Source organism: Malaclemys terrapin, chromosome 19 (assembly GCF_027887155.1).
Source record: "Malaclemys terrapin pileata isolate rMalTer1 chromosome 19, rMalTer1.hap1, whole genome shotgun sequence".
Taxonomy (NCBI): Eukaryota; Metazoa; Chordata; order Testudines; family Emydidae; genus Malaclemys; species Malaclemys terrapin.
Window position 1 is genome coordinate 21,687,270 of NC_071523.1, and position 20,464 is coordinate 21,707,733.

The 20,464-nt window shown below is 63.3% G+C and overlaps 1 protein-coding gene across 5 annotated transcripts in view; it reads right to left on the minus strand.

The window, feature by feature from the left end:
* Positions 1-1,303: 1,303 nt before the first annotated feature.
* PLEKHG5 (pleckstrin homology and RhoGEF domain containing G5) overlaps positions 1,304-20,464 on the minus strand; it is a 113,732-nt gene continuing 94,571 nt past the window's right edge. For all 5 annotated transcript variants that reach the window (XM_054009492.1, XM_054009490.1, XM_054009494.1 and 2 more), the window contains 14 exons: positions 12,515-12,700; positions 11,463-11,633; positions 10,397-10,492; positions 9,942-9,992; positions 9,205-9,354; positions 8,998-9,108; positions 8,765-8,914; positions 8,266-8,403; positions 8,059-8,178; positions 7,618-7,750; positions 6,859-6,974; positions 6,058-6,215; positions 4,834-5,787; positions 1,304-4,497 (listed from right to left, as the gene is read on the minus strand). In XM_054009492.1, coding sequence (XP_053865467.1) covers positions 4,488-4,497; positions 4,834-5,787; positions 6,058-6,215; positions 6,859-6,974; positions 7,618-7,750; positions 8,059-8,178; positions 8,266-8,403; positions 8,765-8,914; positions 8,998-9,108; positions 9,205-9,354; positions 9,942-9,992; positions 10,397-10,492; positions 11,463-11,633; positions 12,515-12,700 — 2,544 coding nt within the window. In that variant the 3' untranslated portion in view covers positions 1,304-4,487. The remainder of the gene's footprint in view (positions 4,498-4,833; positions 5,788-6,057; positions 6,216-6,858; positions 6,975-7,617; positions 7,751-8,058; positions 8,179-8,265; positions 8,404-8,764; positions 8,915-8,997; positions 9,109-9,204; positions 9,355-9,941; positions 9,993-10,396; positions 10,493-11,462; positions 11,634-12,514; positions 12,701-20,464) is intronic.

A 20,464-nucleotide genomic window follows, 5' to 3' on the forward strand; every position in this document is an offset into this window, starting at 1 on the left:
AATGCACCCGAACGCTACCCCTCAGCCCAGGGCTCCAGCCTGCAGCCCTGGCCGAGACCCTCCCCCTGGCTCCCTGCGCCCCAACCCGAGGTGGGGCCAGGGCCCAGCCATCTCCCACCTGCGGCTTTGCTCTCCAAGGCCTGGCCCGGGTGCTAGCACGCCAGCCTCTGCCTGCCTGCCCTCACCAGCGATGGCCGGGGAGGGCTCCGGGACCCATTTTTGGCTGGAAAATGGCGCTTTCTGTGGGATGGAGGAACGTGTCACAAAGGGGTTGAGCTGAAACCCCAATTTTCAGGTGGGGGATGGGGCCTCACATGAGGGCTGGGAGCTTTCCCAGGAAGCCATTAAGCCCCCCAGGCCAGCACAACCACAGCTGCCCTGCCACTGCCCCGGCAAGGGGCTCGTGCTGCCACGGAGCCAGGGAAGGGGAGACTCTACCAAAGGACCTGGCAGTTTTATCAGCCTGCCTCGTCTCCTAGTCCGTCAGCCCAGAGCCCTGGCCCCGGGCTCCCATGCGGACTGTAGAGAAGCAGCCAAGCGTTCACCCCTAGCCTCTTGTCATGGACACTGGCACCATGGGTGTAGTTTGGGGGGCAGGGGCATTGCCCTTCCCCCCACTGCAAGCCTTGGGCAGGCTGGAATCCCCCCCACACGCAACACGTACGGCCCAGTTGGCCTGGCTGGTGCTGCTGCCCCCACCCCAAGTATAGAAGTCAAACCACACCTGAGGCTGGCACCTGGGAGCAGAGCAGTGAGGGGCTTTCTCCCACAGCAGGTGAGCCAAGCTGACCCCCAGCATCACAGGCCAAGCTGCTACTACCTACAAGCCGCCCCACCCCAGTTTCTGCTCCTGGGGCCTAGCACCAGGGAAAAGCACAAAAGCTCACGGAAGAATGGCTGGAACTGGACCCCCCAGCTGCCTGCCTGCCCCATGGTGCCTAACCCCCGGTCTGCCAGCTCCCAGCCCACACTGGACCCAGGAAGCACAATGCCTGGTGCTCTGGAGCCGGCGTGCCCGAAATAGCAAGGGCTGGATTCTAGCCATGCCGAGACCCCTTCTCACAGAGGGTACGGGGCTGGCACAGGACTGCACCTCACCCCGTGTGAGGGCAGGGCTGAAAGGCACATGCAGTGGCTGCTCTGGTTTCCTAGGGGGCCAGGTCGGCTGCTCTGAGCTGGACTGGGGCAGTGTAGTGCTTTGCATGGCCCCAACTCACCTGAGCCCCCGGAAGCCCAGGGACCGAGTAACTGCCAGCTCCCAACGCACCCCCACCCTTGTTAAAGGACACACGACGACTGAGCGCACACGCACGGTCTTTAATGCTTCGCCCGGGAGGCTGCGGCGGTGGGAACGGCCCAGCGCAGGGATAATGTTCAACGCACTCCTGCCCTGCACCCCCCAGGACAGCCGGAAAAGGAGGCAGCGCTGTTCCCTGCCGCAGGCCCGCCAGGACGCAGCTTCAGAAAATTAACACCAAGCTTAATAAATATGCAACTTTATCTACACACATCCAGGGGTGAGCGCGCGTGCCCAGGGGCTGGGACAGACGGGAGAGCAATCTGCCACCCAGCCCCAGGTCCTTTCCCACCCTCTGCTGCCGTTCTGCGGCAGCCTCCACTGCCTGCTGGCAGCCAAGTGTAACGAACTCCAGCGAGGCCAGCAGTGCCATCCAGGCAGTCCTGGCCCCAGCCGCAGGGAGCCCAGCCAAGAAGGAGAAGTGGTCCCCCTCCCTGGGCTGCAGTGGGAAGCGTTGGGGAAAGAGCTGGGTGAGCGCTCGCTGCACAAGCCTCCTGCTGCCGCTCCAGAGACCAGCTCTGGGGGCCAAAGCGGCGCCCCGAGGCGGGGTCTGAGTGAGGCCTACGCAAGGCCCCCATGGCAATGCCCCCTCCCCAGCACTGTGTGCACTGGCCAGGTCCAACGCGCCCTTCCCACCCGCGGGAACACTATTCAGCACAGGGCCCTCCGGGGCCCCCCGTTCCCCACAGGCTCCTTTGGTCTCTCCCCACACCTCCAAGATAGCCACCCCATACACAGCTCTTCCTGCTTGCCTGGGGTTCCCTGTAACAGCCACAGGCTGCTGGGAGGACCCAGCCCCCCAGGATGTGGGGAGCCCCACCCCTGCAGCAGCAGCGCACCCTCAGCCGAGCTGGGCAGGCAGCAGGAGCGGGACCCTGCGGCCCAGCCCCCAGGCTGCTCCCAGCCTTTCCTTCCCCCCGAAAGGCGAGGCTGGGAGCAGGCAGCTGGAGCTGGGAGCTGATGGATCCAGCCATGCCCCTCCCCAGTCTGACATCACCCCTGCTCCCCGGCCTCCCCCGCCTTCCTAGCCCCTGCCACCTTGCCACGCCCATGGCCAGCGGGGCGCAGCGTCCATGGTAGCGCCCCGTTGCCCGTGCCTCTCACTGTAGTCCTCGTCCCTCTTCACCCACTGCAACATGTAGATCCCTTCCTCAGTAAGCCCATCGCAACTTCCTGGTGCCAGTGCCTGAGTCACCCAGCCCACTGCCTTGGGAACAACGCCGCCCCCCGGGGCGTTAGCCTCAGGGGAAAACCACATTTGGGGGGCTTTGGTCAAGCAGAGAGAAGCAACTCACCCCAGCAGGGAGCCAACCGAGCAGCCGTGGTGGCTGGCGGTGGGCAGGGGCTGCCCTGGTCTAGCTCTTTGCTGCAGTGCGAGCGCTCGCGTTCTCGTGGGACGGTCACCGGGGATGGAATTTAAAGGGGCTTTTGCTCCTGGCTCCTGCAGCACAACCCCCTTCAGGACACAGCTGCCATCCTCGGGAGAGCTCCCAGGGCGGCCAGGCCGCAGACCGGCAATGGCATGTGAGCTTAGGGGAAGGGGAAAAGCTCTGGCTATTCCCCTCTGACCCTTTCCTTCTGGCTGCACTGGTGCTGTGCCCCGCTGCAGGAAATGCAGCTTACCGCAACTAAAGTGCATTCAGAACCCCCTGCTCTTTCGCCTGGGCCTGGGGTCACCCTGCAGCCCTTGCAACAGACAGTTCACTGCAGAGACAGTTCACAGAGAAGTGGGAAGCTCGACAATGGGGTCCCAGCCAGGCGGGAGACCTCGGTCTTTGCTGCAGTGTTTTGGCTTTTGCTCAACCTGATGCAATGTGGCAGCATGGGACGCAGGCTTGTGTGTCTCCCCCACTGCAACAGGCCAGCGGTGCATGGAAGGCTGCAGTCACACCCAGCTCCCAAGCCCCAGTCTGCGCTGCCGGACCCTGGGGAGGGGGGTTGTCAGCAGGCCTGAGGCAGGATGGGCAAGTTCGGAAGCCCAGCAGAGCCCTCTGGACCAGGGCTCTCCAAGGACAAGGTGGCAGCATTTGGTCACTCCTCACTAGGGTGACCAGATGTCCCGATTTTATAGGGACAGTCCCGATTTTTGGGTCTTTTTCATATATAGGCTCCTATTACCCTCCCACCCCCATCCTGATTTTTCACACTTGCTGTCCGGTCACCCTACTGCTCACTGACTGTCAGGAACTCTCCGAGCACCGCCCAGGCAGGCAGCCCCAACTCCGGGGCTCTGCTACAGCGACTGACAGCTGAGAAACAGGTCCTGTAGGGGGCGCCCTCAGCCCGGCCTCGGCTCCAGAGTTCTCAGGCGCAGCTGCAGGGGCTCCAATGCAGCGGCTCCCGGGATTCACGCAGCTCCAGGCCCGCCCCGGCCTAGGACGGGCTCCCGGGCCAGCACCAGCGCAGCCCCCTTCCACGAGGAACCCAGGCCACGGTTCCCTGGAGTCTGTCCCACGCGCAGCCACACTCCCACAGATGCACATGCACGCCCCACACGCACACACGTCCCACATGCACACACGTCCCACAGACACGCGCACACGCCCCCCCCACACACACACACTCCCACAGATGCACATGCACGCCCCACACGCACACACGTCCCACATGCACACACGTCCCACAGACACGCACACACGCCCCCCCACACACACACTCCCACAGACACACATGCACGCCCCACACGCACACACGTCCCACATGCACACACGTCCCACAGACGCGCACACACGCCCCCCCCACACACACACACTCCCACAGACGCACATGCGCAAACTCCCATAGACACACGTACGCCCCACACGTACACGCAAACTCCCACAGACCGCACACACGCCCCACACGCTCATGCACACACACGCCCGCCCCACACGTACACGCACAAACTCCCACAGACGCGCACACATGCCCCACACGCTCATGCACACACACTCCCCCCCACGCACACACTCCCCCCTACACAGACACATGCGCACATTCCCCACAGAGACATGCACCAGCACATGCACCCCCGGTCCCTCTGTCCACACGCCTACGCCCTGTCTCTCTCCCACCCACACGCAGCCGTGACGCGCTGCTGGCCGCTGCTTTCGGGGCCTAACGTCTCCCAGGGCCCTGGGCGCTCGAGCTCCATCGTCAGGGGTTGGCGGAACTGGCAGCACTGCTCCTCTCCTGGAGCCTCCTGCAGCTCTCAGACCTCCCTGCAAGAGACAGGCAGACAGACAGAGGCGCTCTTAGCCGGCTGCTCACAGCCCAGGGCACCTCCCGCCCACCGCAGGGAGCTGACCTTAGACACGCTGAGCCATGGGGCTGCCACTCAGGGAAGGAGATGGATGGGAAAACCCGGACTTTGCCCCACGCCCGTGCCCTGCCATGTGGCTGAGGGAGATCTGCACCGGCCCAGCCCCTGGGCTGCTGGCGCCAGCTGGCTGCAGCCCGGCTGAGAGAGGGGAAACGTCCTTGTGACTGCGCCAGGAGGCCCGTGGCTCCCCCCACGCACCCGCCCTGGCTAGCCTGAGTGACCCCGTGACACTTACGAGGCGGTCAGTGTGGAGTTGAGGAGCAAGGTGGTCCTGATCCTGTACAGCTGAGCCAGCGTCAGCTTGCGGTGCTGGGCCGCCTGCGGGTCTGACAGTGTCCGGTGGGCAAGGGGCTCGGTCACGGCGGTGCTGGGAGCCCGGCACGGGGCAGATGCCCCCTCAGGCCCTGCTGGGGGAGCTTCCCGCCCAGGCGCAGCAGGGGCCGTCACGTTGCTCTCGGCTGGGTAAGCAAAGCCCTTGGCACACATCAGCTCCTCGGGCTCGGAGAGCTCTGACGAGGAGCCGCTGCTGCTGCTGCAGATGCTCAGGCCGCGGCTACTGCCGTCTGACCGGGCTTCCCCGCTCCCGGCACCCGCCCTGCTAGTCCTCTGGAAGCCAGCCGGGACCTCGCGCCGTGCAAGTCCTTGGCTGGGGCCTGCCAGGAACGTGGCCTGGCCCGGAGCCGTGAAGAGGTCGCAGAGGCTCTTGCTCTGGGCGAGAGGGGGCGAGGCTGGGATCAGCTGCAGCAGGCTGGCCTCCGACTTGGACTTGAGCGCTTTCACCTTGCAGGGCAGGAGCTGCACGGGCGTCCTGCGGCGCAGCTTGGGCGAGGGGGCACGCTGCGAGTGCGGGGGCCCCCCATCCTCCGCCCCTGGCTCCAGCTGCTGCACCTCAGCAAACTCCTGGATGGAGGTGGGGGAGAGGGTGCCGTAGGCGCTGTCGATGGACGCCGATCTGCAGCCGCTGGAATCCAGCGTCAGGCAATTGGAGCTGGGGGGGGGGTGTGTCTCTGCAAGCTCCCCGCCCCCCTCCAGCAGCTCCCGGGTGGGGGTGGTGGACGAAGCGGTAGTGCTGATGGAGGTCTCGTCCGACTGCGAGCTGAATGGCCCCACTTCCAAGTCCGGGAAGGAGAGCTCCTCGCTGGCATCCACCACCACCACCGAGATGGTCTCCGTGGAGCCATCGGAGGGGCTGCAAGAGCAAGGGGAGAGTCAGCCAGGGCTGGGGGCTGGGAGGGACGGCTGGCACCAGGCTGGGGCACGCTGGAGCAGGGCAGGGGCGAGGGGAGCGGCCAGCATTGGGCATGGTGAGTGCTTGGAGCCATGATGGCACGAGGTGCCAGGCTTCTCCTGCAGGGCCGTACAGCGCCTGGCACGCTGCATCTGCCGGCTGGACAGTCTCCCCTGTCCCGCACTGCGAGCGGCCCTTGAGTCCGGGGCTGGGGGCTGGGGGGGGTTGTACCATTGCTGGGAGTCCAGGCTGTTGCTGCTCCTGCGCAGGATGGTGGGCGAGCTGGCTGCCGAGGCCCCGCTCTCCCCATCCTCTCCCTCCTCCAGGCTCTGCAGATGCTGCCGCTGGCTACGCTGCCGCTCCTGGAGACGCAGCCGCTGCAGGAGGTTCTGTGGGGAAGGGGCAGGACACAGCTTAGGAACAGGAGAACATGGCCGTCCCCAACCCACAGCTGTCAGGACAGGACAGCTCCCAGATGGGGCGCCGATCCCCATCCCAGACCAGATCAGGGGCTGTGTGCGCACCTGGCACTGCCCTGGCAGTGGGCCCGGTTCCCTGCAGCATGCACACAGCCTGAGACATGCTGCCCTCGTGCACAGGGGTCTGCGGGCTGAAGAGCAGAGACGCAGCACTGCCATTGGCAGCCCCGGGGTGGGGAAGGGAGATTCCCTGCAGGGCATGACAGCATGTGGCACTGATCCTAGCGGTGAGATTACAGCGAGATAATGGACGCCCAGGAGTGACGGCGCTTCGAAAGCTCCTGGGGACGATGTCACCCTGGGGGCAGAGAGGTGACAGCTTGGCGGTGGTCGGGCTGCCTATGTCCCGTGTGCACCCAGTCGCTCTGCAGCTCTGCACAGGGCAGGCCTATGTCTGGCCCCATCTCAGAGAAGGGCACGTGCGCCGAGCTGCTGTTGGAAACCCCACACTGGTGCCTGCACCAGATGAAACGCCCACAGCCTCTCAGGTCAGGCATGCTGCAGTGGCTCGGCGCAGACACTAGATCCCAAGGCCTGTTTGCTCCAGACTCACCTGTGCATTGTACAGTGCCTCGATCCAGCCGCGGCACAGGGACTGCCCGCTGGCCTGGAAGGTGTAGGCTCCCACGGCGCTGCGAAGCTCGTTGAGATAGATCAGGAGGAAGGAGCCTGCAAGGGGGACCAAACATGAGCAAAAGCACCTCTCACCAGCCCGGGCGAGTTCCCGCAGACACAGTGAGTGTCCAGCGCAGGGAAGCAAGGAGACACGCCAGCTCTCCAGACACCTGAGCTGCAGAGTGAGTAGGGGCTCAGGGCTCGGCCATGCGTAGTCAGAAGAGGCCTAGTGCCCAGGGACAAATCACGCTGCAGCATCTGTCGGCGCCAGAGCCCCCGGGGCGTCGGTGCTGTCACACTGCAGGAGGGCAGGGCGCAGAGGTGGAGGCAAATGGTGCTGAGGGAAACCCTGGGTGATTCCCCTGAGAAGGAGGGTGGCTGTCCCATCCGGTGACCCCCAGCCTGTAACAGCCCGGACACGAAGGGCAGGAGCTGAGCCATTTGCTCCCCACACTGTGGGTGCCACAGAGGCCCTGGGGCTGGGAGCACTTGGGGGTCAGTCCCTGTAGGGACGCAGGGAGAGCCCTGTGCCAGCTGGGAGCGAGATTCAGGGCAGGGGAAGGATAGAGAGAGGAAGCTCCTCCAGCTGCGAAGGGCTAGGGGAGAAGAGGGGCCGTGGGGCAGGCTCTGAGGAGAGGAGCCCAGGGGCTCTGCACAGCCAATGCCCAGCTCTCGGATCCCAGCCCTGCGTGCTCACCGGGGTCCTTGAGCTCCCGGCAGATGATCTTGTCCACGAGCAGGGGCTGCCGGATGACCTTGGTGCGCTCGGCCTTCTTCACCGGCTTGGTGATGAGGAACAGGTCCGTGAAGAGGAAGCAGTAAACGTCCATCTGGGGAGGGCGAGAGCACAGGGCCCATGGGATCCTGCCGAGCAGCCAGGTGCCGGGGCAGGGGGGCAGGGGAGACGCCGGGGGTCCTGTCACCGAGCCATGCCCACAGAGGGCGGTTCCCAGGGCCAGCCTGCTCCCGGGCAGGGACGCGAGCAGAGCCAGGGCAGGCTGCGAGGCGAGGACGGACACCTGCTGCCCCCCACCCCGCCCCGCCCCCAGCTCATCAGGCAAAGGAAGCCCTGGCTGAGAGAATTGCCAGGCCGGTCCCAGGGGCTGCTTGGGAGCTCCGCTCAGGCTGCACTGCTCACCTTACTGTCTTTACCTTCCTTCATTTTCAAGCTCCCCTCCAGGAGGAGCTGCCGCGTGTCCTCAGGGGAGGTGCCTGGGATGGGGGCCGTCAGGTCCAGGTGCAGGAACTCCTTCAGGAGCTGCCAGCAAGAGAGAAAGGACGCAGTCAGGGGGTGTGGGGCAGGGGCCAGCCCGGCCCGCACGCCCCCTGCCCACACAGCCCATACCTTATCCACCTCCTCCGTGCTGCTGTCCACCACTTCGTAGGAGTCAATCCGGCTGAGGATGGCCACCAGCCTCTGCTGCTCCTGCCGCTGGCGCATCCGCGAGTTCACATGGTTGATAAACCGCTCCACGGAATTGATCTGTCACAAGGGGAACGGTCAGAGGCGCACAGGGGAAACTGGTGGCTGAAAGCCCCTGGCGCAGCAGGGGTGACGAGGAGCCCTGCCCCATGCCCTGTGCCCCATGCCCTGGTCCAGCAGGGGTGACGAGGAGCCCTGCGGAGGCAGGAGGCAGAGTCTGGACGACCCTGGCTGCAGAATGGGGACCCGGCTGCTTGGGCAAATTCACACGTTGTGCAGCGTCCACCCCGGCCCTGGCGAAAGGGCACCTGGGAGCCCGCTGCCAGCACCAGGGCACGGCAGTGACACAGGCTGCATGCCCTCTGCCGCTGACGTGGCCGGGGAGGCATGGCCCATCCACCCGCACTCCCTGGCAGGTTACCATGGTGACGATGGCGTCCCGGGTGCAAGGGTCGTCCGTTTTCTTCAGCACCGACTTGAGCAGTAGCGGGTACTTGGTGAGGCGCTGGTGCGGCTTCACCAGCATGTCGCTGAGCTTCAGGCGGTTGCACTGCTTGTGCTTCTCTGCCCACTGGAAGCAGAGACACGGGGGGGTTAGCGACTCGGGGGCGGCCTGGTCTCGCCACGACGCGTGCGCCTGGCTCCAGCCCTTACCGTCACGTAGAGCCGGAAGAGCTCGTTGTCCCGCAGCAGCGTGCGCATGTACTCCATGCAGCCCTCCTCCTCCATGCAGTACTGGACGTAGGGCTTGAAGAGGGAGCCAAACTGCAAGGCAAGCCAGAGGGCCAGTCAGAGCCCAGCGCGTCTCCCCGCCAGGCACAGCCGTGGCAGAGCGAGCGGCACCTGGGCTCTCACACCCACCATTTTGAATCCCTTTAGGAAGTCCACAGGGTCCAGCAGCGCCTTGGTCTTCCTGGCCTTCTCCAGGACGGGGGCCATGACACTGCTCCACAAGGCCCGGTGCAGCTGGATAATCTCCTGGATGTTGCTGAACAGACGCTCAGCTTCCACCTGCAAGCACAGCAAGGGGTGCAGTGGGGCTCTGGGGGTGCCCTGGCCGCAGAGGCAGGGTTTGCCAGCCAGTGGCGCTGGGATCCCCTGGCCCGGAGGGTGAGACGGCTGCTCAGAGCAGCACAGCCCGCATTGCCCTGCCAAGCAGAGACGGGCTCGCTGCACGAGGTGCTGGGCACCCCGTCGCCACGCGCCCCGCGGTGGGTGTGAGGCCAGGCGACAAGCGCAGCTCCAGGACTGTCCATTAGCTCGAGCAAAGCTACTGGTTCAGGGTCCAGAGAGCCCATTCCTCCCATTAACGGGCAGGGAGGTCCCCGTGTCTCTGCTGCAGCCCTGAGAGCCTCCCATCCTCGCCACAGGACACTTTCCACCCTAGGGCTCAGCCCCAGTCCGACAGCAGGGTGGGGCCGCCCAGGGAGCTCCTCCCATCATGGGGCAGGGCCGCCCGGGGAGCTCCTCCCGCCGCCCGGGGGCCCTCACTGGCCCAGAGGGAGCGGCAGAGGCTGGGGCTGGCTTATGCCTGCGAGGACCCTGCAGGCGCTGATGCACTTGCCGCCCCCCAGCCCCGCGGGTAGCTGGGCTCTTACCTCACACAGCAGCCCCGACTCCTGCAGGTTCAGCAGGCAGCAGAGGAAGAGCTGAAAAAGAGCAGAGAGCAGGCAGTGCAGAGCGTGCACGCCCGACGCTCCCTCCGCGCACGCCCGTGCCCCACCAGGGCGTCCCTCCCCACTGGGGCCGGAGGCTGCATGGCGCGCAGGCCATGACGGACGCCAGTCAGACCCAGCCCAGCTCTGGCTGCAAGCCGACAGCCGGGCACGGCTCAGCCCCAGCCAGCCAGGGGCTCTCAGATGCTGCACTGGTGAGCGCAGCGCACAGAATAAACTAACTGCCCTGGCTCAGCCCTCTGCCCCGGAAGGGCACGTCACAGTCTCCTGCCCTCCAGGAGTCACTGGCCTGACACCCGTCGTGCCCCCCACAAGGGCCTGGCAGGAGCCTGGCTCTGCCCGTTCCCAGGACCCCGGGGCGGGCAGGGCAGACTCACGTCTGTGATCACTTTCAGCTTCCGGATGTAGGTGGCTTCTGTGTGCAGCAGCTCCCAGATGGCCTCCTGCTGGTGGCACTGCCGGCGCGTCAGGGCCTGGAGAAGGGCAGAAGGGTCAGCACCATGGAGCTGTGGGGGCTGGGGTGCTGAGACCCCTCGACACAGTGCGATGTTCCCACTGAGAGCAGGACGGACAGGGAGCAAGCCTCTGGCCTGCAATCGTCTCCCGCGCACGAGCAGCCAGGATGCAAGGAGAGGCCCCATCTCATGGGCCCAGCGGAATCCCAGTCCCACAGGGCAACATCCCAGATGGGGGAAAGAGGCCAAGGCCCTGAAATGTGTTTGGGGGGAGATCCAGCCCCCCGCTGCCTGGCCACCTGGGAGTGTATAGGAGCAGTGGGCCCCGGCCAGCAGCCCATGGGGGCCCTGGGGGGTAAGAGGAGCAGTGGGCCCCGGCCAGCAGCCCATGGGGGCCCTGGGGGGTAAGAGGAGCAGTGGGCCCCGGCCAGCAGCCCATGGGGGGCGTGGGGGGTAAGAGGAGCAGTGGGCCCCGGCCAGCAGCCCATGGGGGGTAAGAAGAGCAGTGGGTCCCGGCCAGCAGCCCATGGGGGGTGTGGGGGGTAAAAGGAGCAGTGGGCCCCGGCCAGCAGCCCATGGGGGGCGTGGGGGGTAAGAAGAGCAGTGGGCCCCGGCCAGCAGCCCATGGGGGGCGTGGGGGGTAAGAGGAGCAGTGGGCCCCGGCCAGCAGCCCATGGGGGCCCTGGGGGGTAAGAGGAGCAGTGGACCCCGGCCAGCAGCCCATGGGGGGTAAGAAGAGCAGTGGGCCCCGGCCAGCAGCCCATGGGGGGTGTGGGGGGTAAGAGGAGCAGTGGGCCCCGGCCAGCAGCCCATGGGGGGCGTGGGGGGTAAGAGGAGCAGTGGGCCCCGGCCAGCAGCCCATGGGGAGCATGGAGGGTAAGAGGAGCAGTGTGGCTGTATGAGAGCTGCTCTGGGAAATCTCACCCCAGGCCCCCAGCTGGGATGTTCTGCACCAGGCAGAGCCCCCTCCCCATACGCCCAGCATTACCTCCGTGCCCTCGGTGATCTCCTGCCAGCTGTCTTCCAGGCACAGGCTGGCGTCATCCTCCTCTTCCTCCCAGGAGTCCTGGTCGAAGCGCAGCTGCTGGGGGAGCTTGGGGAGGCCGAAGATGCCATAGCTGTGTAGCTTGCTCTCCAGCTGCTCCATCTTGTCCAGCTCCTAGCGCACAGGAGCACAGCGGTGGGCACGGTGGGCGAGGGGGTTTCTTCCAATTGAAGGGTCCCTCTCCCATTGCCAGCGCTGCCCGCTCAGGAGCTCCCAGCCCCAGTGTCCCGCTCAGAGAATCCGTCCCCCCGAGGGGCTGAGAGCCTGCACCAGCACAGCGCCCGCCGGGACAGGCGGGAACGGAGGCTAGCGGGCAGCACGCTGCGCAGGGATTCCCGGCCCTTGGCCGTTACTGGGCCGCGTGCCAGGACGCTCGGCAAGGAGCCCCAGGCCCCTGCAGAAGGCCTGAGGGACTCACAGTGGGCACCTGCGGGAGCCTCCTCAATCCAGCCCTGGGGCTGAAGGCCACAGAGAGAACAAAGGGCACGGGGAGCCACTCCCTCCCCAGCTCTGCCCCAGCTCAGCAGCAGCGAGCTCTCAGAGCAGTTCCTGGTGGGCTCCGGACCCCACTCCACCCCCTTTCCAAAGCCAGGCAGCTCCCGCTCTGCACAGGTCTCCTTAGCTGGGCTGAGAGCAGCCAAAGAATCCCGCCAGCTCTGGACACTGGCAAGGACGCCTGGGTTAGGCCCATTCCTGCCAACTTCAGCAACCTCTGACCTCCTGCTCCAAACTAACCCAGTGCCCAGCAAAGTACGTGGACACAGGCCAACACCTGCACAGGAGTGGTCAGCGCCATCCCCCCAACAGCCCACGGCTCTGCCCTGCAGAACCTGGTGCCCAGGAACTCCTCCCTGGGTGAAGAACCCCCCATGGTAGCCCGCAGAGCCCATGCGGGAGGCGCTGCTCCTAATTCCAGTCAACAGCAAAAATTTGGGAGCCCAAGAGCCCCTCGGAGCAGGGACAGGCCCGAGTTTGGTGCCGAGCAGCTGACGTACCCGTCCGAAGGGGCCGGGGCTAGCGCCGGAGCCAAAGAAGCCACTGAAGCGACTGGCGGCCCGATTCTTCCACGTATCGATGCCGTTGCTGGGCAGGGAGCAGCTGAAGTGCTGCAGCGGGTCCTGGCCTGGGATGCTGGAATCGCCCAGAAACTCGTTCATGTTCTTCCGCTTCCGCCCCGGGGCCTGGGATTCCAATCAGAGAGAGACGCCGCATTGAGACCACACAAACAGCCCCGTGCAGGGGCCAGGGCTGCCCGCACCTTGGTGAGCCAGGAACCCCCCAGCAGCAGGTGAAGGAGGCGGGCGGCAGCTCAGCCTGCCGGGCAGAGGGTGCAGTGCACAAAGCCCCAGGGTGCCCCAATACCTCCCCAACCCACAGCAGGGCCTTGCTAGTCTTGGAGCAGGACGGCTGCAGCAGGCTCCTGTGCCGTCCAGGCGCCGCCCGAGCGACACCCTGGCTGACGGTGCACAGAGCCCACCAGCCCCGAGACAGCAGGGCTGACATGATCCCAAGGGCTCTGGGAAGCGGGTTGCAGTTGCAGCCCAGTGCCCTGGGACACTGGCTACATGTGACCAGAGCCTGCAGGAGCTGCATTTGCTAGCAGGAACCCAGTCACCCAGAGAAATGGGCCAGAGAAGAAAGCCAGCCCCAGAGCTCTGCTGCCGCGAGGCGGTGGGAAAGGACTGGGTGGAACTGGCAGGCAGCGAGACTGCTCACAAAGCGGAGCAAGGGATGGGTGAGCAGATGGGCTCAGGTCTGCGCGGTCAGCCAGTGCGAAGCTCGGCCCTCCGAGCCCCTCACAGCTCCGAGACCCCTCGGACATGGAGCGAGCAGCCCCTCACCTTGCCTGGAGCAACCCCGCGCTCATCCCAAGGGTCTCGCATGCAGGACAAAGACACCGAGCTCCTTGCAGAGCAGCAGCTGCAGTTCGGCAGGCCAGAGAGCCGGCGGGGGAGCCAGCCCAGGGCGCTCTGAATGCCCAGCCCCATGGCTCTGGCTGAGTGGGGAGAGGGGGAGGGCTGCTCTTGTGTCAACAGTATGCAAAGAGCCTCCAGGAGCCATTGCATTGCTGAGTGGGGAGTTTGCGATGCCCGGGCAATGAGACATTCCTCTGGCGCAGCAGCTCCTGGAAAGCCAGGGCCTGCAGCCATAGGACAGAGGTGCTCGGAGACCCCCCCAGTGCATTCTCAGCCTGCCTCGCAAAGCTGGAGTTAGCTCAGACCAGCCCGGAGCAATCATTAGCCAGAAAAGAACTGCCAGGGCCTGTCTGTCTCAAGCAAGGCTCCATCCTGGCTATCAACTCCTAGAGATTATCCCCCAGGAAACTGCCTGGGGCCAGCCCAGGAGGCCAGGCCGCAGCCAGGCCGGGAGTCTCAGCTGGCTCCCTTCCCCACGCTCAGCCTGGCTTTCCAATGCCCCCAGCTGCAGGACCTGGCTACACAGCGGGTGAACTCAGCTGGAAATCGGCCCTCGAGCTGGTTCCTCATCCTTCAGACCCTTTGAATGCCACACTGGGGTGGACAGCAGGGCCTGCCTCCTTCACAGAGCACACCCCATCCGCCCAGACAGACCTGGCCTCTTTCCCCTTGTCTGCTCCTGGTTCCCTCGCTCAGCAGCGGAGCAGGCAGGAGCCTATGCGCACACGGCCGGGGGCACATGTGTGTGCGCACAGAGGGTGCAGGTGTGGGGGCATGTGTGTACACACACCCCAGTGGAGCTCAGGTGGGCTGTGTCCGTTCCATGCGTTTGCTCACACTCCGGCTGCTCCTGGCCTACGTCCGAGAAGTCAAACACTTGTACAGGCCCTGGGCCATGTTTTCGGCAGCCTCTGGCAGCTCTGTTTTGAGCAGCCCAACTCGAGCTGCCTGGGGCCTGCAGGTGCCGTGCCCATTGGCTGCACGGGGAGCCGTGGGTGCTCAGTCCCCTGGACCCAGGCCCCAGGGGCTGGAGCTGGAGCTGGAGTGGGCACCTGGGGAAGGTGGCTCCAGATGGCTGGCTGTGTGAACACCCTGGTCTAGTCTGTTGTCGTAGGCTCTCCTCCCTGGCGAGGCAGCCAGCGCTGGGACTGGGCGCTGCACCCCACGCTCCCTGGGAAGGGGGGCACTGCACCTCAGTAACGCTTGCAGAGCATGGCAGGGACTGGAGCCTGGACTTGGCTTTCTGCTCATCAGAGGAGCACTGGGACACCGGCAGCGTGGTGCATGGCGGGCTGCTCTGCATTCCCCTAATGCCCCAAGGCAGACACAAGCTGAGCTCCCCAGAGGGCTCAGCTCCCTGCATCTGTGACAGCTCGTCTGCCCCTCAGAGGGCAAAGCAACAGCTGACAGCGAAGCACTGACTGGGGCACCAGACTCCCAGCTGCCTTCCGGGCCCGAGGGAGATACCCAGCGCTCGCCGTCACTCCCCGGGCACAGCACAGCGGAGATGGCAACACTCTGGCAGGCTGCAGGCCAGGTGTTCGACACGGGCCAGGTGAGTGGTCAGACATGAAGCCCAGCTGGGCAGCCTTAGCCAGCTCAGATCAACCCAGTGCACTTCAGGCTCCCTCTGGTCCCAGCCACCTCCCTTCCAGCAGCTCGACCCCCAAGCTAGCCCTGCAGCTCCCCCAAGGACACAGGCGTCTCTATCCTCCTCCAATTCTCCCTGCAAAGCCACCGTCCGCCCACCCCTCTGCTGGTCCCTTGCAGCACCCAGCTGCCTGCAGTCCCTGCCGGGCCAGCCCTGGTACGTCTGATGCTGGGAGGTGGGGGTCAGTTCACCCCGGGGCCAGGCTGCCCATCTGTGGTAACTGCACAAGCCCTGCTGTGTGCCCCGGCCACACTCCCATTGCCCCTCACTCAGACACAGGCCCAGCCAAGCCCTAGATCCGCCCCTCACACAGCAGCAATTGTAAACGCAGACCCAGGGCAGAGCTCTGCACACGGGCCAACCCGACTCAGGGCATTCAAACCATGGCCCTGCCCATTGGGGTGTCTCTCCCTGTTATGTGCCACTGCAGCCAGCCCTGCGTGTGCCTGGCCAATACACGCCCAGCAAGGGGCACCGCTCAGCAGAGCCCTGCCGCTACGCCACAGCCAGGCTCCTGCAGGGTCTCTGGGGGCAAAGACGACAGCTGGCTGCATTTCCTCCCCCTCCTGGGGCAGACATGCCCACGCTATCCTCAGCCGGCCCCATCACCGCAGCCCCGCTGGGCAGCTGAGGAAGAATTGTTTGTTTTGTGCTAAGGCTGGCCCAGGTGCGGTACACACAGAGATCCTGCCCCAAAGACCTTACAGACTAAGTAACCCAGATGTGCCGAGTCCCACTCCTGTGCCTTACCCAGGAGCCCACTCTCCCTCCTGGCAGGCCCTGAGCACAGGGCAGGGTTCCCGCTGCTTCTGCGTCTGGCTCTCCGCTGGGATCCCTGTACCCTCTGCTGAAATCCAAGCAGATACCCAACAGCAGCTCCCTGCCCACCTGCCGCCCCGGCCACTCACCTGGAAGCCTACATCCATGGGGCACACAGACAGGACGGCCACGTCCCTCTCACTCCCAGAACACAGGGGGGGCCAGCTCTTCCCGGCCATGAGCCAGCCAAGGGCCATGCTGATGCTCAGGGGCTTTTCCTTCATGCCCAGCGGAGTGGGGCGGGGGCAGCCCAGTCCACGCAGAGGGCCGGGCAGCACAGGAGATAATCCCCTCCGGGGACCAGGGCTCCCTCCTGAGCACTGAGGCAGAATGGGAGAGGCCCTGAAGGGCAAATGATCCAGCCTCAGGTCCACAGCATGAGTCTCACCAACTGCCCGACCCCACGCAGAAAGCACCCCCCCCCCACTCCAAGCATGCACTGCAGGGGCCGGGGCTGCATCTGACAGCCACACCCCGTCAATCAGCCTGCGAGCCAGGGGAGGGACACCTGCCTGGCAGGAGAAGCCCCAGCTGCAGCCGCCCAGTGAGCGAGGTACAGGCCTGGGCCTGCAGTCACAGCAGGCGTGGAGCTCTGTCCTGTCTTGCTCTAGAATGGCCCCTGGGCAGCCAGGCCGGGGCCCCCCCATGACCGCAGCACTCCTGGCCTAGCAGCTTCTCAGCTGCTGCAAGGACTGTGAGAGGAAGGTGGAGAGCCACACCTGGGCAGCATGCGGGGAGCAGCCCCCGCTGGAATTTCCCAGCCTTCAGGACAAGCTGGACACGCCGAGGCACCCTGTCCATCCGGCTGCCTGCTGGCGGAAACCCCATGGTGCATATGACTGGCACACAGGAACTAAGATCCAAACCCCAACCCCTCACCCAGGGATCAGGGAGGGCTGCTGCTTGCCGGAGCACAGGTCTGTCACTGGGGCAGCCGCCCGCCGCCCCCCAGCACTGGGCAGCCTGCTCCCCTCTACCCAATGCTCTGCCCCCCACCCAAGCACATTCCCTACCAGGTGCGAGGGGAGCGCCAGTGACGTGGCAGGGGCAAGGGCAGGCGATGAGGATGCAGCAGAGGCAGGGGGAGCCCCAGCAAGGCGGCATGAGTGGGGGGCCTGCAGGGAGCTCGGTGCCGACTCGGGGAGCAGTGAGCTCCCTGCACAACCTCATTTGGGATGTGACCTCTGCCTATCATCTCCCATGTGTCCCATGTCAGCGACTGGCCGCTGGCTCTTGCAGGGGATCCGGCGAAGGGGGAAGGACTCAGCTGCCCGCTCAGGGTTGCACAGCGACTTGCCATGCCACAAGGAGGTCACTCACTCTCTCCACGTATCCCGGGGCCTCCAGTCCCAGGTGGCCTCCAGCTGTCCAGCAGCGCACTGGCTCTGGCCCTTGCATCTTCACCCTCCGGCCTGGCCTGGGGCTCTTGTTAGTGGCTTTGCTCTGGCGACATTCCGGCACGGCCCCCTCTTGTCCCGCCAGTGCCTGGCGATGCTGGGCGGGATGTGGCCTGGCCATCGGCTTTGGGAGGTGAGCCTCCCGCAGCTGAGCATTGTAGTACTGGATCCTTGCAGCCACGAACCCCGGGCACACAGCCAGCTCCCTGGGTTGAGGAGTCAGCAGGGGGCTGACGCGGGCAGGGCAGCTGGTCCTGGCCTTGGGAGTGAATCGAGTCTGGGGCGGAGGGCTCAACACGGAGTTAGATCTGAGGGCGTTTTGCTCCTGCTGCCGCCTGGCCTCGCAGGGAGAGGCAGGAGAGCCCTGGCGTTGTGCCCACAGACTGATGGCTCGGGACGACGTGAGCGGCGCCGACTCACACACACAGGGCTTGCCTAGGAGCAAGGTGTTTTCCAAAAACAAGCTGCAGAAACATCTTCAGGCTGAATCCACGTCCCCCGCAGCAGCAACCAACCACCGCTTGGAACCAGTCTGGGAATGGAGGGGCAGCACCTGGCTGGGGCATGCTCGCTCGAGGGTGGACAGCAGCAAGCCTTCTGCGCAGAGATCTCGCCCGCCGGGGCGAAGGGCTGGGAATACGGCTCCACAGGTGCAGTTCACCTTTGATACCGAACCCAACGTTGGGAAAGCAGGGCAGAGACCTGGAAAGCCAGTTCCTGTTTGCCCTGATCTGTGTCAAGTCGCTGCAGGGCCTCAAGACTCAGGGGCACACCCACTAGGGAGAAGACGCAGCACAGGCCCCCAGCAGCCCCGGTGAGGCCAAAGGGAGCTAAGCTTATCTAGCACGCGGCACACCTGCGGCAGGGAACTGCCCCGGCAGTGCACGCTCAGCTTTATGTGGCTGCACACACCCACACACACAGATTTGTGTAGCTGCGCACATAGGTTTTTGTGGTTGCACATAGACACACACAGAGGTTTGTGTAGCTGCGCACACAGGTTTATGTGGCTGCACATACGCACACACAGAGGTTTGTGTAGCTGCGCACACAGATTTGTGGGGCTGCACACACAGAGGTTTGTGGGGCTGCACACACAGAGGTTTGTGGGGCTGTATGCCATGAGCCATGCAGATAAGCTGAGCCCAGCCCGCAGTAACAGTTGGGATGATGAAAGGTGCCGAGTGACAGCGCATTACCCTGCAGGATGAACTTAGAATCTAGACAAGCCATTTACAAGACAAACTTTGCCTCTCTACAAAGGAAAAAGGACACTAACCTATCTAAACTGCTACATGCCACAAGGAGCCACAACAGTAGCTCCCTTAACCCACCCAACAATATTGTTAATCTTTCCAGCTATACTCTTAGCCCAGCAGAAGAGTCTGTCCTATCTCGGGGCCTCTCCTTTTGTCCCTCCAGACCCACGAACAAGATACAGTTCTGTGGTGACCTAGAATCCTACTTTCAACATCTCTGACTCGAAGAATATTTCCAATATACCTCTGAACAGCATACTAACCCACAGAATCCTCCCTACCAGCACGACAAAAAGAAGGATTCTGCATGGACTCCTCCGGACGGGCGAAACAACAGACTGGATTTCTACATAGATTGCTTCGTCAACGTGCAAAGGCTGAAATTGTGGAAAAGCAACATCACTTGCCCCATAACCTCAGCTATGCTGAACACAACGCCATCTACAGCCTCAGAAACAACTCTGACATCATAATCAAAAAGGCTGACAAAGGAGGTGCTGTCGTCATCATGAATAAATTGGAATATGACCAAGAGGCTGCCAGATAGCTCTCTAACACCACATTCTACAGGCCATTATCCTCTGATCCCACTGAGGATTACCTAAAGAAACTACACCATCTGCTAAAAAAACTCCCTGACAAAGCACAGGAACAAATCTGTACAGACACATGCCTAGAACCCCGACCAGGGGTATTCTATTTGCTACCCTAGATCCATAAACCTGGAAATCCTGGACCCCCCATCATCTCAGGCATTGGCACCCTAACATCAGGATTGTCTGGCTATGTGGACTCTCTCCTCAGGCCCTACGCTACCAGCACTCCCAGCTATCTTCGAGACACCACTGACTTCCTGAGGAAACTACAATCCATCGGTGATCTTCCAGAAAACACCATCCTGGCCACTATGGACGTAGAAGCCCTCTACACCAATATTCCACACAAAGATGGACTACAAGCCATCAGGAATAGTATCCCCGATAATGTCACAGCTAACCTGATGGCTGAACTTTGTGACTTTTCCTCACCCACAACTATTTCACATTTGGGGACAATATATACCTTCAAGTCAGCAGCACTGCTATGGCTAACCGCATGGCCCCACAGTATGCCAACATTTTTATGTCTGACTTAGAACAACGCTTCCTCAGCTCTCGTCCCCTAATGCCCCTACTCTATTTGCACTACATTGATACCATCTTCATCATCTGGACCCATGGAAAAGAAGCCCTTGAGGAATTCCACCACGATTTCAATAATTTCCATCCCACCATCAACCTCAGCCTAGATCGATCCACACAAGCGGTCCATTTCCTGGACACTATTATGCTAATAAGCGATGGCCACATAAAAACCACCCTATACCGGAAACCTACTGACCACTATACTTACCTACATGCCTCCAGCTTCCATCCAGGACACACCACACAATCCATTGTCTACAGCCAAGCTCTAAGATACAACTTCATTTGCTCCAATCCCTCAGACAAAGACAAGCACCTACAAGATTTCTATCAAGCATTCTTAAAACTACAATACCCACCTGCTGAAGTGAAAAAACAGATTGACAGAGCCAGACGAGTACCCAGAAGTCACCTCCTACAAGACAGGCCCAACAAAGAAAATAACAGAACACCACTAGCCATCACCTTCAGCCCCCAACTAAAACCTCTCCAGCGCATCATCAGAGATCTACAACCTATCCTGAAAGATGATCCCTCACTCTCACAGATCTTGGAAGACAGACCTGTCCTCGCTTACAGACAACCCCCCAACCTGAAGCAAATGCTCACCAGCAACCACACATCACTGAACAAAACCACTGACCCAGGAACCTATCCTTGCAACAAAGCCGGATGCCAACTCTGTCCACATATCTATTCAAGTGACATCATCATAGAAC